Source organism: Crinia signifera, chromosome 7 (genome assembly GCF_055691185.1).
Source record: "Crinia signifera chromosome 7, ASM5569118v1, whole genome shotgun sequence".
Taxonomy (NCBI): Eukaryota; Metazoa; Chordata; class Amphibia; order Anura; family Myobatrachidae; genus Crinia; species Crinia signifera.
Genome location: NC_139223.1, coordinates 25,130,411 through 25,156,665, shown reverse-complemented (window position 1 = coordinate 25,156,665; position 26,255 = coordinate 25,130,411). Strand labels below are relative to the sequence as shown.

The window sequence follows — 26,255 nt, the reverse complement described above, 5'->3', positions numbered from 1 at the left end:
CCCATCTCCTCACCAGCGGCCCATTAGAATACCCACAAGATTCCATCCACAAGCCTGTACCCTTTGGGACACAGAGCAGTTCACCGCACCGCTACCCCCTGATCCCAAAATCATGATTCAGGGAGCGGTGATTTATGACATTTTCTGGATCCTAAGTGTTTTTATTGATTACGTTTTTTTGCACTGTCTGTTGGATGTAACATTTGTCTCCTTTCTCCGCAGTCTGTCCAGCCCCCCGGTTGCCATGACAGCCCGGATGCGTCTCCTGGTTGCCAGGTAACAGACGCCAGGAACCGGCAGGACGTCTCACCTCCCAGTGACGTACCCGGAAGCCGCGTCAGACGCCGCAGGGACGGCCAGACAGGAGAGCGAGCCTCTTCATGCGCACGGTATAAAGGTATGCCATTACATGTCTCACGTTTGTTATTGTACACTTGAAGAAGGGGTGTTTGTATCCCCGAAACGTCTGTTTCACAGTAAACCTTGTTTTCTCACCAAGACCGCTGGAGTGCCTCTATTTGTTTCGTACTACTGTTTATTTATCTGGACTGGAAGGCACCCGCGGCAACTGCATCGAGATTCTCGTGGAGTGCCAGGCTGACAACGCACCTATATATATATATATATATATATATATATATATATATATATAGTTCAATAAATCAGTGGGACTCGCGGGCAGGTGCAGAACCTTGAAAACAGGGGCTGTGTACCCCCGAAATGTCGGTCTCATTTTGGGATTAAAACCTTTTTTGTACTTTTGTAAAGCCCGCGAGTCCCGCTGATTTATTGAACTATATATATATATATATATATATATATATATATATATATATATATATATAAAATCCAAATGGTGGATGTCACTCGAATATATAAATGACAACAAGAGGCAGTAAGTTGGACCAGCATGGTGTGCCATGCTCCTGTGAGTGGGTTCTTCTTATGTGCTAAACACGCCCCCAACATGCAGTTTCACCCCCCCCCCCCTTCCCCCCATGGGGGCCCTGGGAAGTTGTTGTACCGGGGCCCAGGATTTCTCTTGGCAGCCCTGCTGATACAGCACACATGGACAAATACAGCACACATGTGGGCACCCCCGGATGGATACAGTACATATGCAGGCACCCCTGGACTGATACAGCACACATGTGGGCACCCCTGGACAAATACAGCACACATGTGGGCACCCCTGGATGGATACAGTACATATGCAGGCACCCCTGGACTGATACAGCACACATGTGGGCACCCCTGGACAAATACAGCACACATGTGGGCACCCCTGGATGGATACAGTACATATGCAGGCACCCCTGGACTGATACAGCACACATGTGGGCACCCCTGGACAAATACAGCACACATGTGGGCACCCCTGGATGGATACAGTACATATGCGGGCACCCCTGGACTGATACAGCACAAATGTGGGCACCCCTGGACAAATACAGCACACATGTGGGCAGGGCCATCTTAACAGCATTGTGGGCCCCTGGGCAAAGCAATGCACTGGGGCCCTTACTCATTCTCCCCTCCTAGGGGTGGGGTTGCTATCAGCAGCAGCTTTGATGTCCCACAGGTGGCAGGGGGTGCTCTATCTTCCATTCAACATGTAGGACCTGGAGCAGTAACTTCTGCTAATTACTCCTTTACTGCACAGGTGGTGGGAGGGAGAACACTAACGTGTGGAAGGGGGCACTGAGCTGAATGACGGGTCCCTTGTAAATCAGCATAGGGCCCTTATACACCTGGGGCCCCTGGGCAAGTGCCCATTAAGCCCATACGAAAAGACGGCCCTGCATGTGGGCACCCCTGGATGGATACAGTACAAATGTGGGCACCCTGAACTGATGCAGCACACATGCGGGCACCCTGGACTGATGCAGCACACATGCAGCCACCCTGGACTTATACTGTGCACTAGCAGCAGTCATTTAAAAAAAAATTTTTTTTTGCTTAATTCAAATAATGTAGCCCCCCTCTGTAGCACTAGCTCCAGCCCCCTATGCATAAATCATCCCCCCCCCCCCCCAACATTTCATCCCCCCAGCATGTTTCCCCAGCAGCTCAGCTCAGCAGACACCACGGACACATCCGTGCTGTCTGAAATCACCAGCCTGTTTGAAAATGGCGCAGACCGCCAGGAACTATATATCCCCAGGTATCGCAATAAAAATCCGACAGCGGGAAGATGATGTCCGGCCTCGTTTTGAACTCAGAAAAATGGCGGCGACCATCGAACTCCCTGGATCCGGCCTCGGATCAGGTAAGTCCGTGGGGGTTCGAATCTCTAGGATCCGAACCCGCTCATCTCTAGTATATTCTATATTTTGGTAAACCTAATTTATGGGTCCTTTTTTGTGATCATCAGCTGCCACCTTGTTGTTAAAAACCACACTTATAGTCACAAATTCAAACATTGTAAGTTTTGCCATATATACAGTAGGTGGTTACAATGGCAGATTGAAAAGTTTGAACTTATTCGCAAATTAAAAATAAAATATTTTTTTCACTCTAAACCACCTTCTTTGAACCTTACTCCTACTGAAGAAGTACCAGCAGCACTGAGGAAATTCAGTCCACCGTCGTCATTTGACCCCCAGACACACAATGCTAGCATAAAAACGGTATCCGGACTATTGTTAGACAGCACTTACATCGACAGCCATTACATAGACACCATTAGTTCGACAGCTCAATAGGTCGACATGGTTTTAGGTCGACAGCTCATTAGGTCGACAGCTCATTAGGTCGACAGCTCATTAGGTCGACAGCTCATTAGGTCGACATGTTTTAGGTCGACACTGCCATTAGGTCGACAGTGTCTATGTCGACAGTCAAAAGGTCGACATGGGTTTTTTCACTGTTTTTTGAGCCGACATGTGCCGACAGGCGGTATTTCATGCCCTGCTATCCACTAGAGCGTGGTGGGAGTATAAAATAGTGTGCCGAGCGCAGCGAGGCACCGTGCCCGAAGCATTGCGAGCAAAGCGAGCGATGCGAGGGGCTGCGGTACACTTCAAACTGTGTATATGTCGACTGTGTCGACTATTCGGCCAAAACAGTGAAAAAAACCCATGTCGACCTTTTGACTGTCGACATAGACACTGTCGACCTAATGGCAGTGTCGACCTAAAAAACATGTCGACCTAATGAGCTGTCGACCTAATGAGCTGTCGACCTAATGAGCTGTCGACCTAATGACATGTCGACCTAATGGTATGTCGACCTAAAACCATGTCGACCTATTGAGCTGTCGAACTAATGGTGTCTATGTAATGGCTGTCGATGTAAGTGCTGTCTAATATCCGTCCCAGACCCCATAAAAACATATGCACGCTTGGTTGGCAGAGATGTCTCTATTGCCACTAAGCATTTGAAGCCACAGCACCCTAACTTGTCAGTTCTTGAACGCCAAGGTATTAGAACTCTTAGCAGAATAAAAATTAAATTATACGCCTGGCTGACAAGGGTGGTGCAATTGTTCTACAGGACCTTACAGACTATCATGCTGAAGTGAGGCGTCAGCTTGCAGACAGCACCACATCTAGAAAATGATCTTGCAATCCTACTACTGAGTGCATTGAAAAATTACAAAACGTATTAAAAATCTGGAGTCGAAGATAACATCATCTCTAAAAAAATATCAGAGATTTTAATGCCTCAATTTCCAGGGGTGCCGGCTCTTTACACCATCCCGAAGATTTATAAACAACTGGTCTCCCCCCCCAGGACGACCAATAGTGTCTGCAAATGGATCACTGTTTCAACCATCTGCTACCTTTTTGGACTCTTTATTCCATCCTCTTATCCAAAAGGAACCCACCTTTTTACTGGACACTTCAACATTATTAAAGGACTTTTTAAGAATGTCTACACTTCCTTTAAACTGCAGCATGGCTACCATCGATGTGGTAAATCTTTATACCACTATACCCAATGACTTGGGTTTATCATCAGTCCGGAGCGTCCTAGAAACTAGGAGTGATTTCGATTTGACAAAAATTAAGTTCATATTGGAACTTATCCTGACTAATAACTTTTTTGTATACAACAATTAATTTTTTTTACAGGTTAAGGGCTGTGCGATGGGGTCATCCGTCGCTCCAGCCTATGCTAATATTGTGATGTTTTTTGTTGAACAACAATTATTTTTTTCTAAGCCTGAGTTGTTTCTTTAAGCGATATATCGATGACCTCCTGTTGCTTTGGCTAGGTGAAGTAAATACATTAACGGAAGCCATTGCTGTGTTTAATGGTAATTCTGGTCCTATCAAATTTACTTTTGAAACAAGTTGCACTAGAGTGCATTTTTTAGATGTAGATATTAAAATTGTTAATATTCAGATTGAAACATCTGTGTACACTAAAAGTAAAGATCGGAATACTCTTTTGAAACCCCAGAGTTGTCATCCGAATAGCCTCATTAATGGGTTACCATACTCACAGATGTTGCGGATTTTCCGCATTAATAGTGATCCCAATACATGCAACACACAGTTGGATGCTCTAATATCTAAATTTATCACTAGAGGTTATGATCCGGCACGATTGGCAGATTGTAAATGTAAGGTGTTACAACTCGATCGCTCAAAGCTATTAAAGGAGCCAGGGCAGCCGAGGGGGGGGGGGGGGGGAGCAGGTACAAATTGCCCGGGTCCAGGCTTGCTGGAGGGGGCCCTGGTCTGACCCCTCCCTTCCCCTCCATCCCTCCTGGGTAGCAACAGCAGCACACACTTCTACAGCATGTGCTGTGCTGACAGCAGGCTCAGCATGAGCGTCTCATTGACAGCGTGAGAGGTCATGCTGAGCCTGCTGTCAGCACAGCACATGCTGTAGGTGTGTGCTGCTGCTGAGATTACAGTTTTTAGACTTTTCTTTCACCCTCCACTAAACAGTTTCTGGGCGTGGCCTAAGTGCGGCAGGTGCCCACATCCCACCCCACATTTTACCGGGGCCCGGCATTCCTCTCGGCTGCCCTTGTTCCAAAGACCCTTCAACCAAAGCATTAACCCGCATTCCTTGGGTTAATAAATATAATGGAGCCTCGATATCCATCAATAGGTCACTTCCATTTGGCAATAAAACCATCATGCCCAGTTACTCACGTGGGAAGAATTTTTTATTAGTAAAGACTGAAATTTCTTTAGCTAAATCCTCACGTACATTTCTCAATGTTTCGAAAAAAGGTTGCTTCAAATGCACATGTGTCACATGCCAATTTCTACTTACAGGTGATAAATTCTCCCATCCACATAGTGGTAAAAAATACTGTATTAATTATCGTTTTACATGTGATTCCACATTTGTTATTTATCAAATTATTTATCAAATTGTTTGTCCTTGTAGTCTTTACTACATAGGCAAAACTGAGAGAAAATTTAAGGAGAGGATGGGTGTTCATCACAGTAGTATTAATCTGTCTTTAATTAGTCTGTGGACGTAGCGACCAGCCGGTCATACGTCATTTTGCTGAATTTCGTCACCCGTTCAGTAGTCTTAGATATTGGATGATTGACTGTGTCCCTTTCTCTATCAGAGGGGGTGATCGGGCAAAGAAATTGCTCCGACTTGAATCACAGTGGATTCATAGGTTAGACGTAGTTTCCCGTAAGGGGTTAATTGAGAGTCTTTCTTTGTCTGTGTTTAGATAAATGTCATGATGCTTTGTGGTGTTCATCATTTATACTTGTTATTATCCATATGCTGCTATATACGTTATTGCTGCTTTATTATTATATTTTGCTCACCCGACATGGTTATTTATATGTTTTCTCTTTATAGCACTGTTTGTTTATGTCACCATGGTGATATCTACACGTCCGGTTCCGGCTTGTAGCCGCTTCCATGTGTCGTCACTCCCCCCGGCAGATGAGCAATATGATAAATACATTCCTAAAGTAAATAAAGGTAAATTTAATAAAAAAAGCCACCATGGTTGGACAAAAAAGTAAGGTCAGCTATCAACAATAAAACAAGGCCCACTAACTGATACTAGTGGAAAAAGTGTTACTGAGGACAAGGGAAAAGCAAAACTGTTAAATGAGTTCTTCTCATCAGTATTTACTAAGGGAGATCAGACTGTGGAACGAACATTTACCACAAACGGGACAAATAAGCCAGATCTCATTGTGGATTTCACGCCGAAGAAAATAATACTGAGGCTAAGCAAACTCAAAACAAATAAATCACCAGGGCCAGATGGGATTCTTCCGAGGGTATTAATGGAATTAAGCGATGAACTAGCTACCCCCCTACATTATATCTTTAGCAAGTCTCTATTGTCAGGTATAGTACCAAAAGATTGGAGAATAGCAGAGGTAGTGCCAATATTCAAAAAAGGAAAAAAGGAAGATCCCGCTAATTACAGACCCGTTAGTTTAACATCAATTGTGGGTAAACTATTTGAAGGATTTTTAAGGGATGGTATCCAGGAATATTTAGACCATCACCGTCTACTCAGTACTAACCAACATGGGTTCGTGAAAAATCGTTCATGCCAAACTAATCTACTAGGGTTGTATGAAGAGGTTAGCAAAAACCTTGATAATGGAAATGCTGTAGATGTGATTTTCCTAGATTTCGCTAAAGCATTTGACACTGTCCCACACAAGAGATTGATTAATAAAATGGAGAACCTAGGATTGGGTGAAAATATCTGCAGATGGGTAGGGAATTGGCCATGTAACAGAGAACAAAGAGTGGTTGTGAATGGTGCCGTATCAGATACGATACCGGTACTATGTGGAGTGCCCCAGGGTTCGGTTTTGAGGCCCATTCTGTTTAACATTTTTATTAACGATATTGGGATAGGGTTACTCAGCAATGTATCCATCTTTGCGGACGATACAAAACTTAGCAAAGTCATCAAATCATCAGAAGATGTCACCATGCTTCAAAATGATCTTGCAATTCTAGATGAGTGGGCAAAAAAATGGAAGATGAGGTTCAATGTAGATAAATGTAAGGTTATGCACCTTGGGAGACACAACCAGTGTGCAAGTTACAACCTTAGAGGAGAGGAACTGGGTAATTCCATACTTGAAATGGATCTAGGAGTCCAAATAGACAGCAAACTGGGATGTAGTGCCCATTGTAATGTAGCTACAAAAAAGGCCAACAAAATTCTGGCATGTATTAAGAGGGGAATGGAAACTAGGGACTCAAGGGTAATTATGCCACTGTATAAAGCATTGGTGAGACCTCACCTCGAGTATGGAGTGCAGTTCTGGGCCCCACACTATAAAAAGGACATCATAGAATTAGAAAAAGTCCAAAGGCGAGCAACAAAGCTTATTAGGGGAATGGAGAATTTAAGCTACGGGGAGAGATTAAGCAATTTGGGACTATTTACATTGGAAAAGAGACGTTTAAGGGGGGACATGCTCAACATGTACAAGTATATCAACGGCCAATATAAGGAACTGTCACACACCCTCTTTTCTACTAGAAAGGAATCTAGGACACGAGGGCATGAGTATAGATTAGAAGAAAAAAGATTTCATTCAGCTAGTAGAAAGAATTTCTTTACGGTCAGAACAGTCAAACTCTGGAACTCTCTTCCCAGAGAGGTGGTAATGGCTGGCTCATTAAATGCGTTCAAGGCAAAGTTGGACAAACATATACTGGATAAAAACATCCATGGGTACAAATAAGAAATATAATCTGTCTGTAAAATATCAGAAACTGGTAGGGGATATGGTTTTGTTTGGATCCCGCACAAAGTTATGCCCACTCGGGATGGGGGGGATCAAGAGAGATCCCTGCCTCCCGCAATGGGGTTCGGCTTCAGTTGCCTAATACCAACTAAGATATATGTCTATATATATATATACATAAGTAAGGAAGTCGTAATGTTCTTTAGTGAGCCATTTTGAGTTCAATCCATGAAGAAATACTGTGTCAACCTGTTTTTTTAAATCTGGGATGGGGTTGCATTTGAGTAATCTATAGGTGTTTGTGTCTGACAGTTGGCGCATGATTTCTTTATCATACTGTACCCAATTCTGTATGACAACTGCTCCACCATTGACCGCTTGTCGGATTACTATACTGGCTTCCTGTTTAAGTTCACTGAGGGCTGCTCTTTCTCCATGTGTAAGGTTGTCAAATGCTGGTTTCCTTGAAGTTCCCGCAATCTCTTGTTCTACTAATCGGGAAAATGTTTTGATACTTGCATTGGATGATACAGGGTCATACATTGAAGATGGGCGAAAGGTTGAAGTGGGCCCAATCAATGGAGTCTCCTTGAACTGCTCATTGAGTTGTAGTTTACGGCTAAATTTATATAAATCAACGGAAGCTGAAAAAGTGTCATGTGGGTGGGTGGGTACGAACGATAAACCCTTGGAGAGCAAAGATGACATTGCTGGGGACAGGGGTTTGTTTGACAAGTTAAATGCTAGTTCTGAATTTGCTTTCAGATGCGCTTGCCTAAATGGACCACTTCGGGGATGAGGCCTGCTCCCCTTCCTCTTCGAGATATTACTGGCTGGGTTAGTGTGCCGCTGTCCATGCCTAAAAAAATCTTGTGGGGCACTGGATTGGTCGGTGTCGGATGCGGAAGTTGATGAGCCTGTGTGGAGATTGTAGGGGTTCCTTGGTTGTCTCTTTGTGCGGTACTGACGTTGTGGGCGTCTTGAGCCTGAGTCGCCAGACAGCCACCTATATACAGTGTGGTTCTGGTAGTCTGCCGTCACTACTGCCAATTTGTTTCTTTTAAAAGACACCAGCTCCCGTTTATAATTGTCAACCTGTACCCTCAATTTATCTATTAGGTTACAGGATTTTTCACTTTTTATTGTGGCTAGGTGTTCAACTCCGAAATCTTCTATGCTCTTCTTGACTTTCTTTAATTCGGAACCTCGACAACCAGGAGCATCAAGTTCAGTGAACATTTGTTTAATACTCCGCACCAGTGGCTACAGAAGGTTGGATTATTGCGTCCAAGTGTTGGGACATTTGGCACTCTAAAACCTCTAGGTATATATTTTTTTCCTATGGTACTCTGAGAGGAAGTGGCCGTGTAGTGAGAGATCTGTTTCCCTCTTTCTAAGCTTTAATAGGCGCTGGTAAAGGTTGATTGGGGATTCAGTAGGTAGAATATCAAAGTCCAACTGGTCGAACAAAACCTTGTCCGCGTCATCATCTGTAAGCGAGACTATTCCAGTTTCAGCCTGATTTAGTAGGTTGTCATCTAAGAAACCAAGACCAACAGTGGCCATATCGCTGTGTTTCTGGGATTTTATCAGGAATAATGTCGTCTTTTTATGTGACACAATGTGTGTCAGGCACCGAGGGTTGGGCAGTCCTGTTGCTTGTGGCTGAAACGAGATCCTCACTGAATGGAATGTTTTGTCATGGGTGACAGGTCAAGAGGTGTAGAAGGTAGAACCCTCTGCGCCCCAAACATAGACCAAAAATAGACCGCACTCACACTTTGTCAAATACAACTTCAGGGGTGTTCAAAAGAGGTAAACATGTGCCGCATGTCCCTCAAATGTAGTCCAGTAATCCCTCCACAAGATTGGGGGGGGGGGGAAATTGAACACTCTCCTTATGGTCAAAAATATAGTCACTGGTCTATGTATGTATGTATGTATGTACGTACATACGTACGTACCGTGTGTGTGTGTCTGTGGAGGTTATTCTGGTCGGTGCGTACTTTCCCGAAATCCTACGGTGCTGTCCGCACGCAACGCTGTGCGGTTGCGTGCGGACATCGTCCGTAGAAACGCCCACGGGTCCTCCGCATTCGGACGGACTCACTCTTTAAGAACAGGGCGTGTGTACGAACGACATACAAACCTTGCGTGTGCGGTGGACACGCACAGATTCTGCACGGTCTTACAGCGTAAGCACGGTCTTACAGCGTAAGCACGGTCTTACCGCGTTAGAACGGACGGGAACCTGGCCGTACGCACCGATGCGGAGTATTTACGCTCAAATACAACACTATTTTTCTGAGCACACACAGCGAACACATGACCCACTTATGCAATTAGGCAAACTCATTAAAAAAGGGATTGTTGTCTATTTGAATCAATTAAATCCTAATATATACTGAAACACATTACTACTATATTCATTACACACATTAACCCTTACAGCATGTGAACATAACATAATCTATATGTATGTACAGTTTGCTTATTTAAAATATTATAAACAAGTTACACATATACTTTTCCACTGTAAAAAAAAACACGGACAACTTCGAACTGTAATTAACTATTTATTAACTTTACAAAACATAGAAATTATAGAAAAAATAATTAAATTAATTTGCCCCATCCAGTAGCCGGTCATGTCCTGGTGCCATGACCTGGCGCATGTGGGCTCGAATTCGGAAGAGGGCCCCACGGAGACCCTCTTGTGCTTTGGCTGGCTCATCTGTGGACCAAATAAAAATGGAAAAATTAATAATGATATTCATGTATACATTTAACATAGTCATACCTAAATGTTAAACATGCACCGTGACAGGTGTGTGTGTATATATACATATATATATATATATATATATATATATATATATATATATATATATGTATATAGACACATATATAATTATATATATGACACATACAGCTATACATACTGTACATGCATACATACTACATGGAAAGCCTGTTTTTTCCCCTCTACCCTTTACTCTGTAGAACACCTCACAGTCATAGTGCTCCTTCTCAATCCAAACCCACCCATGACTAAGCTCTGAGAAGCATATCACGCGCTGCACCAATCCCAATTCTGCAAACAAAGTTCAGTGTCTGTTATATGATGGAGCGTGGCAGGGGAGTTAGTCAACTCTCAGGAATGCTCAGTACATTTGTGCAATCAAGCATGGCTTGCCTGCTGATGGTCTGCTCCAGAAATCATTGTCATAATGCCAGTTAGGTGAAGCTGCAGCACTAACCCACTCCCATGCACAAAATCATTACAAACACAAAATCAACAAACAATTATGGTGCCAAACATACATGCAGACCGCAGGGGGTGGTTAGCTACAGGAGGGCCCAGGGGCACTGACCACTTGTTACTCCAGTCTAAGCCACGCCTGTCCATACTCCATTTATGCCATACTGAATCTAGTTTACAAAGATCAATCACCAGTAAACTCTACTCACCTATATGAGGCTACAGATTGTATGCTTGCAGCAGGGACATGTAACCCTTACATGAGCAAGTCATCCCTTTCTTCCAGGATACAGATTAACTACACAGGTTCAGTGGCACTTAAAATCGACCTGAAAGCCATCCTCACAACCTGTGTCATTAATATGTGTCCAGGATGAAAGGGATGGTTTGGCCACCCTATCTAACCCCAAAGTGTGTCTGTTGCTATCCAGTTTGTTTTATCACTTTATAGTATAGAAAAAAACAATTGAATCACCAGTGCTACATATCAAATAGTAGATGACAAAAGGAAGAATGATTCTTTATGTATACATACCACTTTCGGCCGCCTGCTCCACACCTCACAGGCCTCCTCATCCTCCTCCTCTTCCTGGCCCTCCTCGGCTGCCACCACCTCCTCCTCGGCTGCCACCTCGTCCTCCAATGGCACCACCTCCGCCTCCACTGCCCACACCTCCTCCTCCACTTCCTCCCTTTCCTCTGCCTCCACTTCCTCCGCCACCCCTTCTTCACTTTCAACCTCCTCGGCCATAGGTGCCTCCGCCTCCTCCTGGGCCTGGGACGCCTCTGACTCCTCTCGGGCCTGTCTTGCTCGTTCCCGTGCTGTGTTTGTGAAAAAAAAACAAAAAAGTGCCAATTAGGGGTCATTTGTATTAAGCCTTATCAAGCTATAAATCAAAAGGTTATAAGTACTGATAAATGTACAGCCAATCAGCTCCTTAGTGGCTTTTACAAAACACAGGCTGTAACATGGCAGTTATGCTGTGACATTTGGCCCATTGTAAGCATCACAAACATTAATCCTACATGACATATTTTATCACCATTACAGGGTGTCAAACAGGAAGTAGCACACATATAGTGTATGCCATGTTTAACTCATGATCAGGCTGGTTACCTTATTGGCTTAAATAAGGTCATGTAAGCAATCATGTACAAATGGCCATTTAATGTATAAACACTCACATCTCGCTATGCTGGCCCTGATTTGCTGTAGCAAATCTGGCTGGCGACATCTCAAGTCTGACCACCGCCGCTCCAGCTGTGCGATGGTCCGCCGCACCTGCGTGCGGGCGTATATGCGCCGGCAGGCCACCGCATAGGCATTACGCTTCTGCCGGTTGGTTATGAAGGGCCCTGCACGGCCCAGCCTGGTCTCCATAACGGCGACCAGTGTCCTTAGTTCTGCAGGGGAAAAAGGGGCTGCTCTGCCATAGGCCTCATCTTAGCAATGGCACAAATCAAGCGATCATGTCCTGTCATTGGTTGATCAGAGTGATATTTGGTATTAACTTTATTGTTCATTTTTACAGTAACAGCGTGTATGCGCCAGAACAGACGGCTAACCCATTGCATCGCAAACCCACACTTGCTGTACCTTTGCTTAGTTTAGCAGACCATGCCATTACTTACTATCTCCTAAACAGACAGTGTAAAATAAGATGGGAACCCATTATATATAATCTATAACATTCACCAAACATGGGTATAAGCAACAGGTGAAATAGTCTGCATCACTAGCCACTTACACCTAACTCAACACGGTACTAAACAGCTATTTTATAATGAAAGCTATGCAGCAGAAACATAGCAAATAGTGCCAGACCTTTTACCAATATTAGGCCATGCTGCCATGTGTACACTTACCTTCTACAGGCCCATACTAGAGAGGTGGAATGAAAAGAAGCTAGCATCAAGGCTGAATTTGGAGAGCTTTCACATGTGATTTGGATGCTAGCACTGATTACTTGTGCCTAAGTGGTGGACTGGATTTACATATGGAATGGGTATTGTCATTTGTACTACATACCAAACAAGTGCACAGTAAAGATGTACATTCACTTATACATTTCATGTCTGACCCCAGTTTTATTTGGTGATTGGTGTACAAATCTGCATTTACCTACTAAATCAGACTTACTCAGTCTGCCAGGTTTTTTTGAAAATTTTTCCCGCAGCAAGGGGCGTGGCCTATGCGCCGCACGGTTGACGCTGCCGTAAGGAACGCGGGCGTACGGAACGCAGGGTGTCGCTGATGTACGCCGATTACAGAAATAGTATATAAAGGTGTGTTTGGCAAATGCAATGTTGTTGCACACATGTCTGCATCTCTATCTGAGGAAGAGCAGGAGTTGCAGGACCTATTTGCTCAGATGGACTCCAGCACCACCTATGTCCCCATCAACCCTGAACAGCCATAGGGGGAAGAGCAGCCAGATGGGCCATCGACATCAGGCCAATCGGCAGCTGGCCCATCCTCAGCATCAGCAGAATCATTGGGAACACAGCAGGTGGCTTCCCAACAGAGTAGCCTGGCCAGCACTTCAAGTACAGCAACCGGTGGCCGTGGCCGTGGCAGTGGCGGTGGCAGTGGCGGTGCCAGTGGTCGTGGCCGTGGCCGCAATCGGGCAACAGAGGAACCAACCACCAGAAACATGGCATACGAACCGCAGGAGCTTGCCATCCTGGTGACCCGGGCACGGGATTTGATCGAGTGCCCACAGGAAAAGTTGACACACATAAGGAGATGGAAGATCTGAGAGGACATAACGGCGGAGATTAATACGGTGGCTCCACATGTTCGTGAGGCGGAGCACGTTAAGAAGAGGCAAGTTCATGTGTGTTACATTTGAGCAGTACAAGTCCAGTAATGTTTACATTAGATATTAGATGGAGTTGGGCAATGGGCGGTGACGTTGCTTGAAGCCACAGACATGTTTGCCATGTCATTGAATTGATAGTTATTGTAGGCTGAGTGTGATTGTATCTTCTAAGGGTTGTTTTTCAAAATTAATATAATCTAAGTTTGGTGTCAGGAGGCACATGTTGTATTATGTTTCAGATTGCAATGGGTGCTACAGCAAACATGAGGAGTGACATGTATTAGTATGTACACTTTGATTGCAGGTGGCACGACTTCAAAATGAACCTCAAAAAGAAATTGACCCAGCGGTGGGAACACAGCCACACCTCTGGGGCTGGCCCCATGCCTTCAAAGCTGAAGCTCACCCCCCTGGAGGAGATGGCCGAGTGCTGCATTGCAGTGGAGGAGGTCCGGGGGGTGAGCACCATGGACAGTGAGTCCCCAGCGGAAGTCATGGCTTCTTTGCTTGAAGGTAATTAGGTTGAGGAGTCTCTGCCACCTGGCCCCAGTAGCAGGCCCGTGCAGCAGCAGCCGCCAATGTCCGCGGCTGAAATGGCCACGTCGGGGCATGTGCTTGTCAATATTCAGCAGCAGGGAGAGTCGGCATCAGAGCGGGTGCGTAGGGCCGAGGAGGTGTTGCAGGGTTTGATCAGCAGCCAGCAGACTATCGCTGGGAGCCTGCAGGCTATTGCTGAGGCCCAGCAGGCCATGGCTGGCACCCAGCAGTCAATTGCTGCTAGCCTGCAGGTGCTGGCTGATCAAGCCCTGCGGCAAAATGAACTCCTCCTCCGCCATAATGATCTTATGGTGGAGCTAGTTGCCAGCAATAGGGTCCTAATGTCACCCGTTTCTGGTGCATTACCACCATCAGCACTCCCTGCTGCCAGAGGGGGAAGACCATCCACCCCCTCCCCAGCATGTGCTCCACCTGACCCACCATCTGACCGTGGCCGTGGCCGAAGAGCTGCTGCACGTGGCAAGGAGCCTGCCAGGGGCAAACGTGCCCGCAAATGAACTTGTGTCCGCATTAATCTCCACCCTTATGTCTTCCCAAATCTTTCATTGAGCTGTGTGTGTCAGCATCCTTTGTCTAATTCCGTGCCGACGGTCCCCACATTTGCCCTCGGTTCAAATGTCATGTTTGGTTCCCCTGTTGCCCTGTTTTGGCTAGCATTACTGTGTGCTGTACTTGAAGTGTTGGTGCTATACTTTTGTTGTGAAGCCACCTGATGTGTTCCTAATGATTCTGGTGTGGCTATGTATGTCTATAATACATGTATTTATTATATATTATTTACTTTTATTCCTGCTATGCTACCTTTTATTTTGTGACGGTTTCTAATTTATTTTATAAGTTCATTTAATAAATGTTATTTTTGTCCCCCAAAGGTGTGGTTTAATTGATACATGTAGAAGTGACATGTGTATTTGTATTATTAATATTAAGTTGTGTTCATTATTTGCAGTGTAAAAGTGTGTGAAAAATGCAGCATATATGTGTGTGTTTAGTAATGTTCCATTTAAGCTGCAATGGTTCTAATTGAAGCAGTGAGAAGCGTGTAATTAACAAGTAATGAGTAAAGTAGGTGATTGTATTGTGTTCAGCTGACATTGGTTGAGGTGCGTCCGTCCTGATTAGGCGTTCCGATTGCCTAGCACATGACCGAGTGGTGTCCGCAAAGCAATACTTGCTTATGGACACCGCATATTTCTTGCCTTTTTGTTCGCGTGCATTCGGTGTGCTGTCCGAATGCACGCCTACCAAAATAAGTGCACTCCCCCGTGTCCGCCCATGTTTCCGCCCAGTTTAGCCCACTTTGAAACTACGCCCCTGTGTCATTCCGAATGAAGACCATAATACGCCCATATTTCCCGAGTGTTTGCGGTGCACATTTCTGTACGGTATTAGTGAGTACAAGTACGGAGACCATGCTGGCACATGCGCATAGCGTTCCCCACGCATGCGCAGACGGCTAAAAAACGCCATCCGAAAGTATACGGGAAAGTACGCACCAACCAGAATAAGGCCCTGTGTGAGGGAGGGTGAGAGAGAATGAATAGGGGAAATTGTTAAGTGTGTGACAGAGTGAGAAACAGAAGAGAGAGAGGGAAAGGAGAAATTGTAAGAGAGAGAGAGGGAGATATATATATATATAGTCCCGTTATCCCTCCACCGTTATGGGGGGGATTTGAACACTCTCCTTAAGAATATACAGAGTCATTGGTTTTCGTTTAAAATGGTAACAATAGTTCAATTTATTTCATTCTCCTCAAGCCCCGACGTTTCGGTCCATATTCAGACCTTTATCAAGGAGCTTTTATGAAGAGTCATCAACGCATCTATGGAGGCAAAACGCCTCAGCCCAGGAGACCGGATCAGCGGGGCTTGAGGAGAATGAAATAAATTGAACTATTGTTACCATTTTAAACGAAAACCAATGACTCTGTATATTCTTAATCCCTAAAATTGCGCTATTATATTTAAACTCTATATCGGTCGCTGTTGACACTCAATCCCCTACTAGCTGGGACTGCAAACACCTTCAATACACTACACAATAGTGTCTTCAGCGCCCTATTCTTGTAATGTCCATATAATACAATAAAACAATAATAAAATCAATAATAGAATCAAAAAATTCTTTCAAGGTAGTTCTTTTGAAGAAAATTTCTTTTTATTTTGAAAAACGTGATCAGTATATATATATAGAGAGAGAGAGAGAGAGAGAGAGAGAGAGCAACAGAGAGGTCAGCCTGAATAAGACTACATAATACAAGTACTCACTGCGGTGGGGGCTGACAGGGAGATACTCGCTGCAGTGTTTTCTTTGGATCCCTGTGACTTGCTGGCTGGGTCCTCCTCCTTCCCTCATCCGCACAGGCAGTGCACCATAATCTCCATGCAACACTCTGTACCTCCTGAGCAGAAGCTCTTTCCGAGAGCTGCTTCAGGCATCCATTAGTCTGGTCTACTCTGGTCCCAGACAGCAGGGGCTGCTGGGACATGTAGTTTTTTTTTTAAAGTGCCTTACTGCCAGACACTTAAAAAAAAACTACATGTCCCAGCAGCCAATGCTGTCCGAGCCCAGAGCAAAGTCTGGCTGCAGCAGAGCCGATGGACACACCACGGAGACAGCTGGTAAGGAACTATTTGCTGTTAATAGTTGTAAGACCAGGTCCGGGCCCCCTTCTCTGTGAGAACTCGGGACTCCAGACCCCACAGACCCCCCCTGTCGGCGGGCCTGCTGGGCACCAATATGTCTAGTTACTTCTCTGCACCAAGAGAAAGCTTACATTCTAATGATATCATAAATATTGTCAATACAAATAAAGTGTGAAAATATACAGTTTGAATTCCGTCAATTTTTTACAGTATTTTGGCTAAAAGTAATCTCCTATGTTTACAGTTTACCAAAACTAAAGGCCCATACACACTGGGTGACTTTGAGCTGAAAGCCACTCAAAACAGTATGTTTCAGCTCAAAGCCTCCCAGTGTGTATGCCCCAGCAATGAGCGGTGAGCGCTGCTGCCACTCCCGGATCATCACTGGGAAAGCTGTTCATCTGTTGGTAATGCCAGCAGGTGAGCGGCTTTCAGGATGGCTTTGCATAGCTCTGAGCTATGCAAAGCCATCACCCCCCCCTCCTTCAGCGCCGGGCAGGGGGGAAAGTAGCTCAGTGTGTATGCACTGATCGGCTTTCCCCCCAGCGATGATAGTCATCATCACTGTCCATACATGCTGGGCATAGTCGCCCAGTGTGTATGGTTAAAGTTTACCAAAACTAAATGTTACATTCATATTAAGTATAACTTTAAAAAGTTTTCAGATTTGTCTAAAACAACTTTACAATCAAACTCCAAATCTCTAATGTTTGGGTGATGCAACTGCATCATTTTCAAATCCACATGGTAACATTCCACATTGATTAGAGATCCACATTGTACTGTATAAATAAGTCTTCCCTGTGTGCTTTTCTTGTGCCAATCTAAAGGTGAGTGGTGATCCGTGTAATATGTTATACTATACAATGCATATTGATAGTTGCGATGTTTCTGGCATTAGAGAACATTTTATGTAACATGTTTCTTACATTATCATTTCTCTCATTGATGGGTAAAGCAAAGCATTGTATCTATGGTTTTATGACCATGTTCATTACATTCTGTACATAGTCCCCTGTATAAAAGGCTTGCTGCTATCATATTATTATTATTATTATTATTATTATTATTATTATTATTATTATTATTATTATTCTGTTTATGTGTTTCTAAAAGTATCAGGAGATTATAAAACATTCTACATAAAATTCTACATTCTACATGATGTATGTATAGTCTGATTACACAGGCCATTATGTTTGCAATAAACTCTATACTGACAGTAACACAATGGGCGGTATTCAATGAGAATACCTGCGAGGTGCAGCGAATCCTTTTTAGGATTCGCTGCACATTCGCCACGTTCCGGAGCCGGCGGGCTCCGGTATTCAACATGTCAGGGGCTCGCTGCCCCTGACTGGCGAATATGAGCTGGGAGCGAGGGAGCCTGAGGACGGTGCCAGGCAGAGAGATGGTAGTCTCTCTGCCTGCCCCAGAACTTTGTGGGGGGTAGGTGGGCTCCCCGGGTGCCAGGCAGCACAGGCTGCCCCCCGGGGGTGCCAGCAGGGGAGCGTATATTCACTACACACGATCGTAGCGATCGGGTGCAGTGAATATATGAATATGTAATGAGCGGCTCGGCTCCGGCGCCCCCTGCTGGCTGCTGTGTAAAATTTTTTTTTTTTTTAAATTAAATATATATTCATGTGCTTACAGCACATGAATAAAAATAGCATGCCCCTCCTCAGAATAAAATTCCTGATTTTTTGACACCAAATGTAAAAAACAAAACACTTTATTTTAAAAGTTCACATTCCACTTCACCATAAAAAGATAGCGATTGCTACTCGGTGAATCATGGTGAAAAAAACCTTGAAATGTATTCGCCATGTGGTCATTGAATAGGGTGATTCACCGTTTTAGTCAGAAATTCGCCAAACAGCACAAATTCGCCATAAAAACATGGCGAATCAGGCTCATTGAATACAGCCCAATGAAAAATATTCCCCAATTGTGAACTTTAAGAAATTGATTAATATTGATTGATTGATAAATATTACAGGATGATATTTAATGTTGACATTATTTTAAACTGTTCTACATCGGAGATAGGATTGTGAATTTTTAGTAAGGAAAATAGAAAAAGATAATATAGACTTGGACAAGTATTTTTTTTTTAAATAAAATTTACGCTGTTTGCTAGGGTGCCTCCCAATAGATAACAATAGTTCAACACAGAAATGGCGGCACTCAAAGACTTGGTAAAACTTTTTTGGTTTTATATAAGCATAATACAGTGCATCAAATAAAACTTCTGCATCATGAAAACGGGGAGCTTTCACCGAAACATCGGTTTATTGATTAAACCTGTATTACGCTTATATAAAACCAAACATTTTTTACCAAGTCTTTGAGTGCCGCCATTTCTGCGTTGAACTATATATATATATATATATATATATATATATATATATATATATATATATATATCAACAACGATGCTCCGGAACTCTGGCCCCCTGGGCTAACTTGCTCCGGTGCCCTCAGGTAGGGACAACTTATCCTTGTACCCAGTAATGTGTGGAGACAGTGCGGGCGGCACTCAGAGACTGCACACATTCAAAAGTAAAGCTTGAAAAAACAGGTGCTTTTATTGCCAATTCAAGATTTCGGGGATCGTGCCCCCTTCGTCGTGCCCCCGGACGAAGGGGGCACGATCCCCGAAACGTTGAATTGGCAATAAAAGCACCTGTCTCCTCACTATATATATATATATATATATATATATATATATATATATATATATATATATATATATATATATATATATATATATATACATACACACTTCCAATACTGCCGGCACATGCTCAGGTGGCATTTAGTTGCTCGCTAGGCAGCAAAAATATACTGCTTAGCAAGCAGGGCTGAATCAGGCCCAGGGTTAGAATGTCTCTCTTTTGAAATACTCTGTGAACATTCGGATATTGTGTTTCCATGACTGCAGGTGGCTCTGTCCCCACATCCTGGGACCACAGATGCGCAGGGGATGAAGACTGAACAAAATGTGATTTTGGCCTTGTCTAGTGCACCATAAAGATTCAAATAAAATCTAATTGAATGAAGATATAAAATCAAACTTCTGTCTAATCAGATAGTGTGACTTATTATTACTTACACATCACTTGAACATCTATAAAATCATTTCTCAAGTACAGAAAACCACTTATTAATTTACTCCTGTAAGTATGGCAAAGACAAGGTAAAGAATTATAGGTAAGTGCATTTCAATTTTATTTAGTGTTTTCCTTATACGCTACTAAAAGAAGCATTTTCTATTCCATTTACCGTACTCTGCCTATAAACCTGCTAAAATCTAGATATCGGAATAATTTATGTTATTTTAAACTCCTTAATGATACAAAATTCTATGTTTATACATATGTTAAACTTCTGTTATATTGTACCTTAAATCTTTAATTACTGTATGTAAGCTAATAGACTTTCAGCCTGATTCAGAGTAGAACGCAAAAGCAAAATCTCAAATGGATAAAACCATGCTGTACTGCAGGTGGGGCAGATGTAACACGGGCAGAGAAAGAGTTTGATTTGGGTGCGTTATATTGTTTCTGTGCAGGGTAAATACTGTCTGCTTTATTCCTACACTGCAATTTAGATTTCAGTTTGATCGCACCCCACCCAAATCTAATGCTGGGACACACAGAAGATTTATCTGTCCAATCTGTCTTGTCAGAACAAAAATCTGGTAATGTATGGGCGCAAAGGACAATGCTCCCAAATGTTGAAAGTAGACTGTAGTCATTCAAATAAATTGGGTAAAGCTGTTTGATTAAACAGATGCATGTAAACAATTGTTTTTTTTAATCTGTTTTCAAATATTTAGGAGCAAATGTTTTACTGTCATTTACTCCCATACATTGCCAGATTTTTGTTCCCACCAGACAGATTGGATAGATAAATCTTTGTGTGTGTGTGTACCCAGGTTAACTCTTTCTACATCTGCCCTACCTGCAGTGCAGCATGGTTTTGTCCATTTGAGTAATAATTGGCTGTGTGATCAACTCTGAATCAGGCCCATTGTTAGTTGACTTGATTCCTGTTACATTATTTGTTAGATCTGCAGAACATTTTCTACCCAGTGAGATAGTTCATGCTATTTATCACTTTTTTTAAAGTAAATTTGTTCTTTATTGTACCTTTGACTTGTTATAGGGCGTATTTAATCCGGGACTTCGACTGTAGGAATGTCCCGACAGTTAGAATCCCAGCCCGTTTTTGCTCCGCTCGACTGAAACTTGACAGTGGAAATTCAATGTTCCGCCTGTCGAGTGGCAAAAAGTGGGCGTGTCGGCAAATCCGGCCATGTATTGTCGAGAAGCCTTGAGTTTGACAATCCGCAGGCGTTTCCGACAAAACAGATTCAACTTGTTTTAAAGTGGGATCTGTTGTGTCGAAATCCGCCTTCAACGCTGCCCGAAACGGCAGCATGGAACAGGCAGCTGCTGCTATTACCTCTGTCGGAAAAAGCGTCTTACATTGAATACCACCCATAGTCTAACAGTTGTCATTTAATGATAATGTGTTAAGTGTTCTTCAAAGAAGCACCAAATAATCTAGAGTGAGACTGTGCAATATACCTACAGTGGGTGCAGGTATGCTATATCCAATCACATGATGAGACAATATACAGATGGAGCGCCTCTCATCCAGCGCCAGGACTCGCCATAATTCCCCCACTGGCGAGATGGCACTCCATCTGACTGGAACGCGTGAGTGTCCCACACACATGCGCGTCCCAGTTTCCGGGTGGTGGGGGGACGCGAACCCTGCCCATCTCCGCTTCAGGGAGACAGGCAGGGTTAAGCGGGGAGGTGGGTGCGCTTGGCGGGGACCGGTAGCCCCTTCCGATGGCTGACAGACCCCCGCTGGATGAAGAATGCTCCATTTGTATTGCTTTATTTTCACAAATAAATAACAAAAAATGCCCTATTCTACTTCTAACAGCTGGCGCTGAATCATTTGCTATGGCTGGTGATCATAATAATCTAAAGCTGGGTATACACTATACAATATATTCGTCAACCTTGCAACCGGCATTGGATGACAATGACCATTGTGTGTACCCCTTATGTTATTGTTTGATGAACTGTCGGGTCCCATGTTCTCATGTGATGTGCTGCACACCGGATGGAACAATTCAACGTGATGCAGTAACATTCCCCCAGTAATAATGTATCATGTCTCCATACAGCAGATCACATAGTATGTATGCTATCATGATTCACTGCTGTATCATAATAATAATATAATAATAATAATAATAATAATAATAATAATAATAATAATAATAATAATTGGTAGATAAACACATTGTTCAGGTGTGTACTCAGGAAATAATATAGCTCCCATGTCTTTCCTAACATACAAGGAATGATGGAAGAGGACATTTCTTTCAAAAATATATTCAATATGTCCACTTTTCCAATAAATGAACCCCACATTGCTCTGGCCACACCCACACAGCACCTGCCCTAGCTCCTCCCCTTCTTAGTTTCTGCCCTTTAACATTTCCAATGCCAGGCACATTACCGGTGGTGTGCGTCCGAGCGTAAATACCTACGTGTGTCCCCCAGATTAGGGCTTCCTCAGCATCACTCTATTGCTCCTTAAATAGTCTATCAATTTTAAAGTGGGCATGGTTTAAATATTTAAACTAATACAGTAACTGTACTTTCTATTATGTAAAGTTCATTTTGTCTAGGGAGCTTTTTACCTTAATGTGTATACACATAAAATATAATAAACATGTTTAAATCAATTTAAATCTCATACTTACTTTATAATGTATACATAATATAGAAATCATTCTATTATACCCCTTTCCCACTGCAGCTCTTAAACGGTAATTTGCCGTTTTTTTAGGCTTTTTAAACGGAGTAGAGCTGCAGTGGGAAAGCTCCAGGTTGCTTTAATCATTTAAAAATCCTGTTGTTTTTTTAAACGGGTAAAAAGCAGAGTTTTACTGTTTAAAAGCTGTTTTCTCGGCAGTGGAAAAGGGGTACCCAGTGTGTGTTTATTCAACTGCGGATCCACACCCCTCTACTTGCATAGTTACTAAATATGTCACCTGTGCTCAAACATGGAAATCCTTAAAACTTGTACTGCAATGGTGGCAATAGGCAAGCTCTTGGAGAAATAATAAGGGGGTGATTCAGGTGGGTTTGCAAAAGCAAAGTCCTTCTTTAATAGACAAACCCATACTGCACTACAGGTGGGGCAGATGTAACATGTGCAGAGAGAGTTAGATTTGGGTGGGGTGTGGTTAAACTGAAATCTAAATTGCAGTGTAAAAATAAAGCAGCCAGTATTTACCCTGCACAGAAACACAATAACTCACCCAAATCTAACTCTCTCTGCACATGGTTGTGTCCATTAAAGAAGGACTTTGCTTTTGCAAACCAACCTGTATCACCTTCTAAGTACTGTGTATTTTCTTTTACAGAGTAACCTGGATGTGACATGGAGAACCAGACCTACATGAATGGATTCATCTTGTTACCTTTTTATGCAAAATCAAATTATAGATCTCCAACCATATGTTTATTTATCTCCCTATATATATCTGGATTGATCATCAATACTGTTATAATCACAGTGATATATATCGATGCCCAGTTACACACCCCCATGTACCTATTCCTCTGTAACCTGGCCTTAGTAGATGTCTGTTATACAACCACTACTGTCCCTAACCTGCTGCACAGGTTACTATCTGGGGATAACACCGTGTCCTTCATACAATGCTTCACCCAGATGCACTGGCGGATTCAGGGGGGAAGGGCACCCGGGCACGTGCCCCCCCTGTCATTTATTTTGTAGCTGAGGACCAGGGCTTTCCAACGAGCCCAGCCCCGTGTCTCTAGCCCCCCGGGAACCAGAGATATCGCCTGGCAAAGCTATAACGTTTTTCCCCATAGGATAATATGGGACCCGTTAATTCCGACCCCCACCCGGTTCTGACAGCTGCCAGTTCCCCCCCGGCCTCACAGAAGCTTGTGGTTGATCTCATTCAATTTCAAATCGCTGGGCCTTCAATATGATACCAGACTGGTCCATATCGGTTAATCAGTTCCAGAGATATTGCATGTAAACTGATTTTTTTTATTTTTGAAATGTAATTTCATGGCTGTTCATGTTCTTTGAGGGCATATTACTCTGGAACCAAACGTTCCAGTTTCACTGGACCAACATCATTCAAAGCCCACTCAAAAGTTCTTCAATATGATACTTGTCTCATGTAAATGGGTCAGTTGGTACCAGAGATATAGCCGGTTAAATGAGATAACTGGTTAAAAGAGGGGAGGGGTGGTTTTCTCTCCCCCTCACACCAGAAAATGCAGGGACTAGGCTGGTGTAAAAGGGGCCAACCTGGGAATGCATTTTCTGGTGCGAAAGGGGTATTATTTCAAATAGCCGGGACCTGCAGTGATCTGAATACAGCCAGGCTCTGCCACTGTCAGTGGCTATCACTTCTGCCTGGCGGCGGCTGTCCCCCATTTACCGCAAGCATGTATTCCCCCTTGGCAATGAGCATGTAATCCCACATGGCAACGAGCATGGAACCCTTGGCAATGAGCATGTAGATAAGCTGCACTTATGTAGCATAATTTTTAATAGGCATTATGGTGTTTGGCATAATACATAATGGACATAATGGCGTGTAACTTAACGTGTAATGGACATTATGGTGTAAATGTTTAATGCACGCCTTTGGTGAACAATGTCCCTGTTTATGAAGCGCATTGTGAACTTTGGCTCAATCCGTGTGGCATTATGTGAATTTTGGCTCAATCCATGTGGCATTATGTGAATTTTGTCTCAATCCGTGTGTCATTATGTGAAATTGTCTCAATCCGTGTGGCATTATGTGAATTTTGTCTCAATCCGTGTGGCATTATGTGAATTTTGGCGCAATCCGTGTGGCATTATGTGAAATTTGGCTCAATCCGTATGGTATTTTTTGAATTTGGCTCAATCTGTGTGGCATTATGTGAATTTTGACACAATCCATTTCGCATTTTGTGAATTTTGGCTCAATCCATGTGGCATTATGTGAATTTTGGCTCATTCCATTTGGCATCATGTGTAAGGGGCAAGTATAATGGAGTCTAGTATTTTGTTGCATAATGTGTAGAAGTTGTATATGGTGTTGTACACTACACTCAAGGACACGCCCCCTGTTGAGTGGCCACATCCCCTTTTCCGGATCGCGCCTTTGGCGCGCACACAACTACATCCTTTGCTTTTGTCGTCATGGTGGGTCTGCGTATTTTAAATGCCAGGGCCTATTTTCAATCCCATGCCCACCCTCTCTCTGCCGCTCTCTTAGCATGTACACTGGCACCACTAACACCGCCCCTCCCCCACCTAAACCCTCTTTTATCATGGTGCCCCCCCTGTCATTTTATCCTGGATCCGCCCCTGCCCAGATGTACTTTCATTATGCAGCTGATTCCTCAGAGATTTATTTGATATTCATTATGGCCTATGACCGATATGTTGCCATATGTGATCCGTTACACTATCATGATATTTTAAATAATAAAAACTGTCTGTTATTTGTATCAGGAATTTGGGTATCAGGATGTTTAAATGCAATTGTGATTACAATCCCAGCATCACATATGTCCTTCTGTCAGACTCGCACCATACACCAGTTCTTCTGTGATGCTAAAAGTCTGATGCAGATTTCCTGTGCCGGCAGTGAGGAGTATTATATAATTGTCTATATAGAATTATTAGTATATGGAGTTTTCCCAGTCATGTGCTGTGTGACATCATATGTAAAAATAATCAGGGTCATCTGGAAGATAACATCCAAGGACGGCAGAAAGAAAGCCTTCTCCACCTGCTCATCCCACCTCACCGTTGTCATCATGTACTATATTTCCGGTGCGTCTGAGTACCTGATGCCACCATCGGAATACTCCGAAGTACTAGAACCTGTAAGTAGTATACTGTACTCAGTTGTCACTCCAATGATAAACCCTCTGATCTACAGTCTGCGAAATAAGGACATAAAAAGTGCTTTGCTGAGACTACTGGGGGCCACACAAAGTATTGGACAGTGATGGAGAGTTTTTAAATAATAATAATATGATTGTTAAACTCATTTAAACAATTTGTTGTTATATATTATGAAATAAATGGTGATAGTCCTTAAATTTGATCTCATTGATTTTCTTATTCTCTGAAATAATTTTTGTTGGTTTGTTTTTCTGCTTCGTAGTTTTTAAAAGCTTTTCATCCTCAAACCTAAATGTCAGAGCTATATCAACTTCCGTT

At 43.3% G+C, this 26,255-nt stretch overlaps 1 protein-coding gene and 1 long non-coding RNA gene across 2 annotated transcripts; both read left to right on the top strand.

Annotated features, from left to right (window-relative positions):
- The first annotated feature begins 52 nt into the window (after positions 1 to 52).
- Positions 53 to 20,132, top strand: LOC146019404 (uncharacterized). The gene is made up of 3 exons (XR_014450532.1): positions 53 to 397; positions 5,788 to 5,913; positions 19,897 to 20,132. It is a non-coding gene; the product is annotated as an uncharacterized LOC146019404 (long non-coding RNA).
- Positions 20,133 to 23,429: 3,297 nt separating this feature from the next.
- On the top strand, positions 23,430 to 26,041 carry LOC146021107 (olfactory receptor 2M2-like). Its single transcript, XM_083154910.1, has 2 exons — positions 23,430 to 23,696; positions 25,400 to 26,041. Exons 1-2 carry the CDS (start codon positions 23,430 to 23,432, stop codon positions 26,039 to 26,041), a joined length of 909 nt encoding a protein of 302 aa, XP_083011036.1.
- The last annotated feature ends 214 nt before the right edge of the window (positions 26,042 to 26,255 follow it).

What these genes read in the sequence shown, in the direction of transcription:
- LOC146021107 (XM_083154910.1), top strand. Translation starts at nt 23,430, where the DNA reads ATGGAGAACCAGACCTACATGAATGGATTCATCTTGTTACCTTTTTAT. An exon ending in TACTATCTGGGGATAACACC is followed by an intron (nt 23,697 to 25,399) that starts GTGTCCTTCATA and finishes GCCCCTGCCCAG; the next exon opens with ATGTACTTTCATTATGCAGC.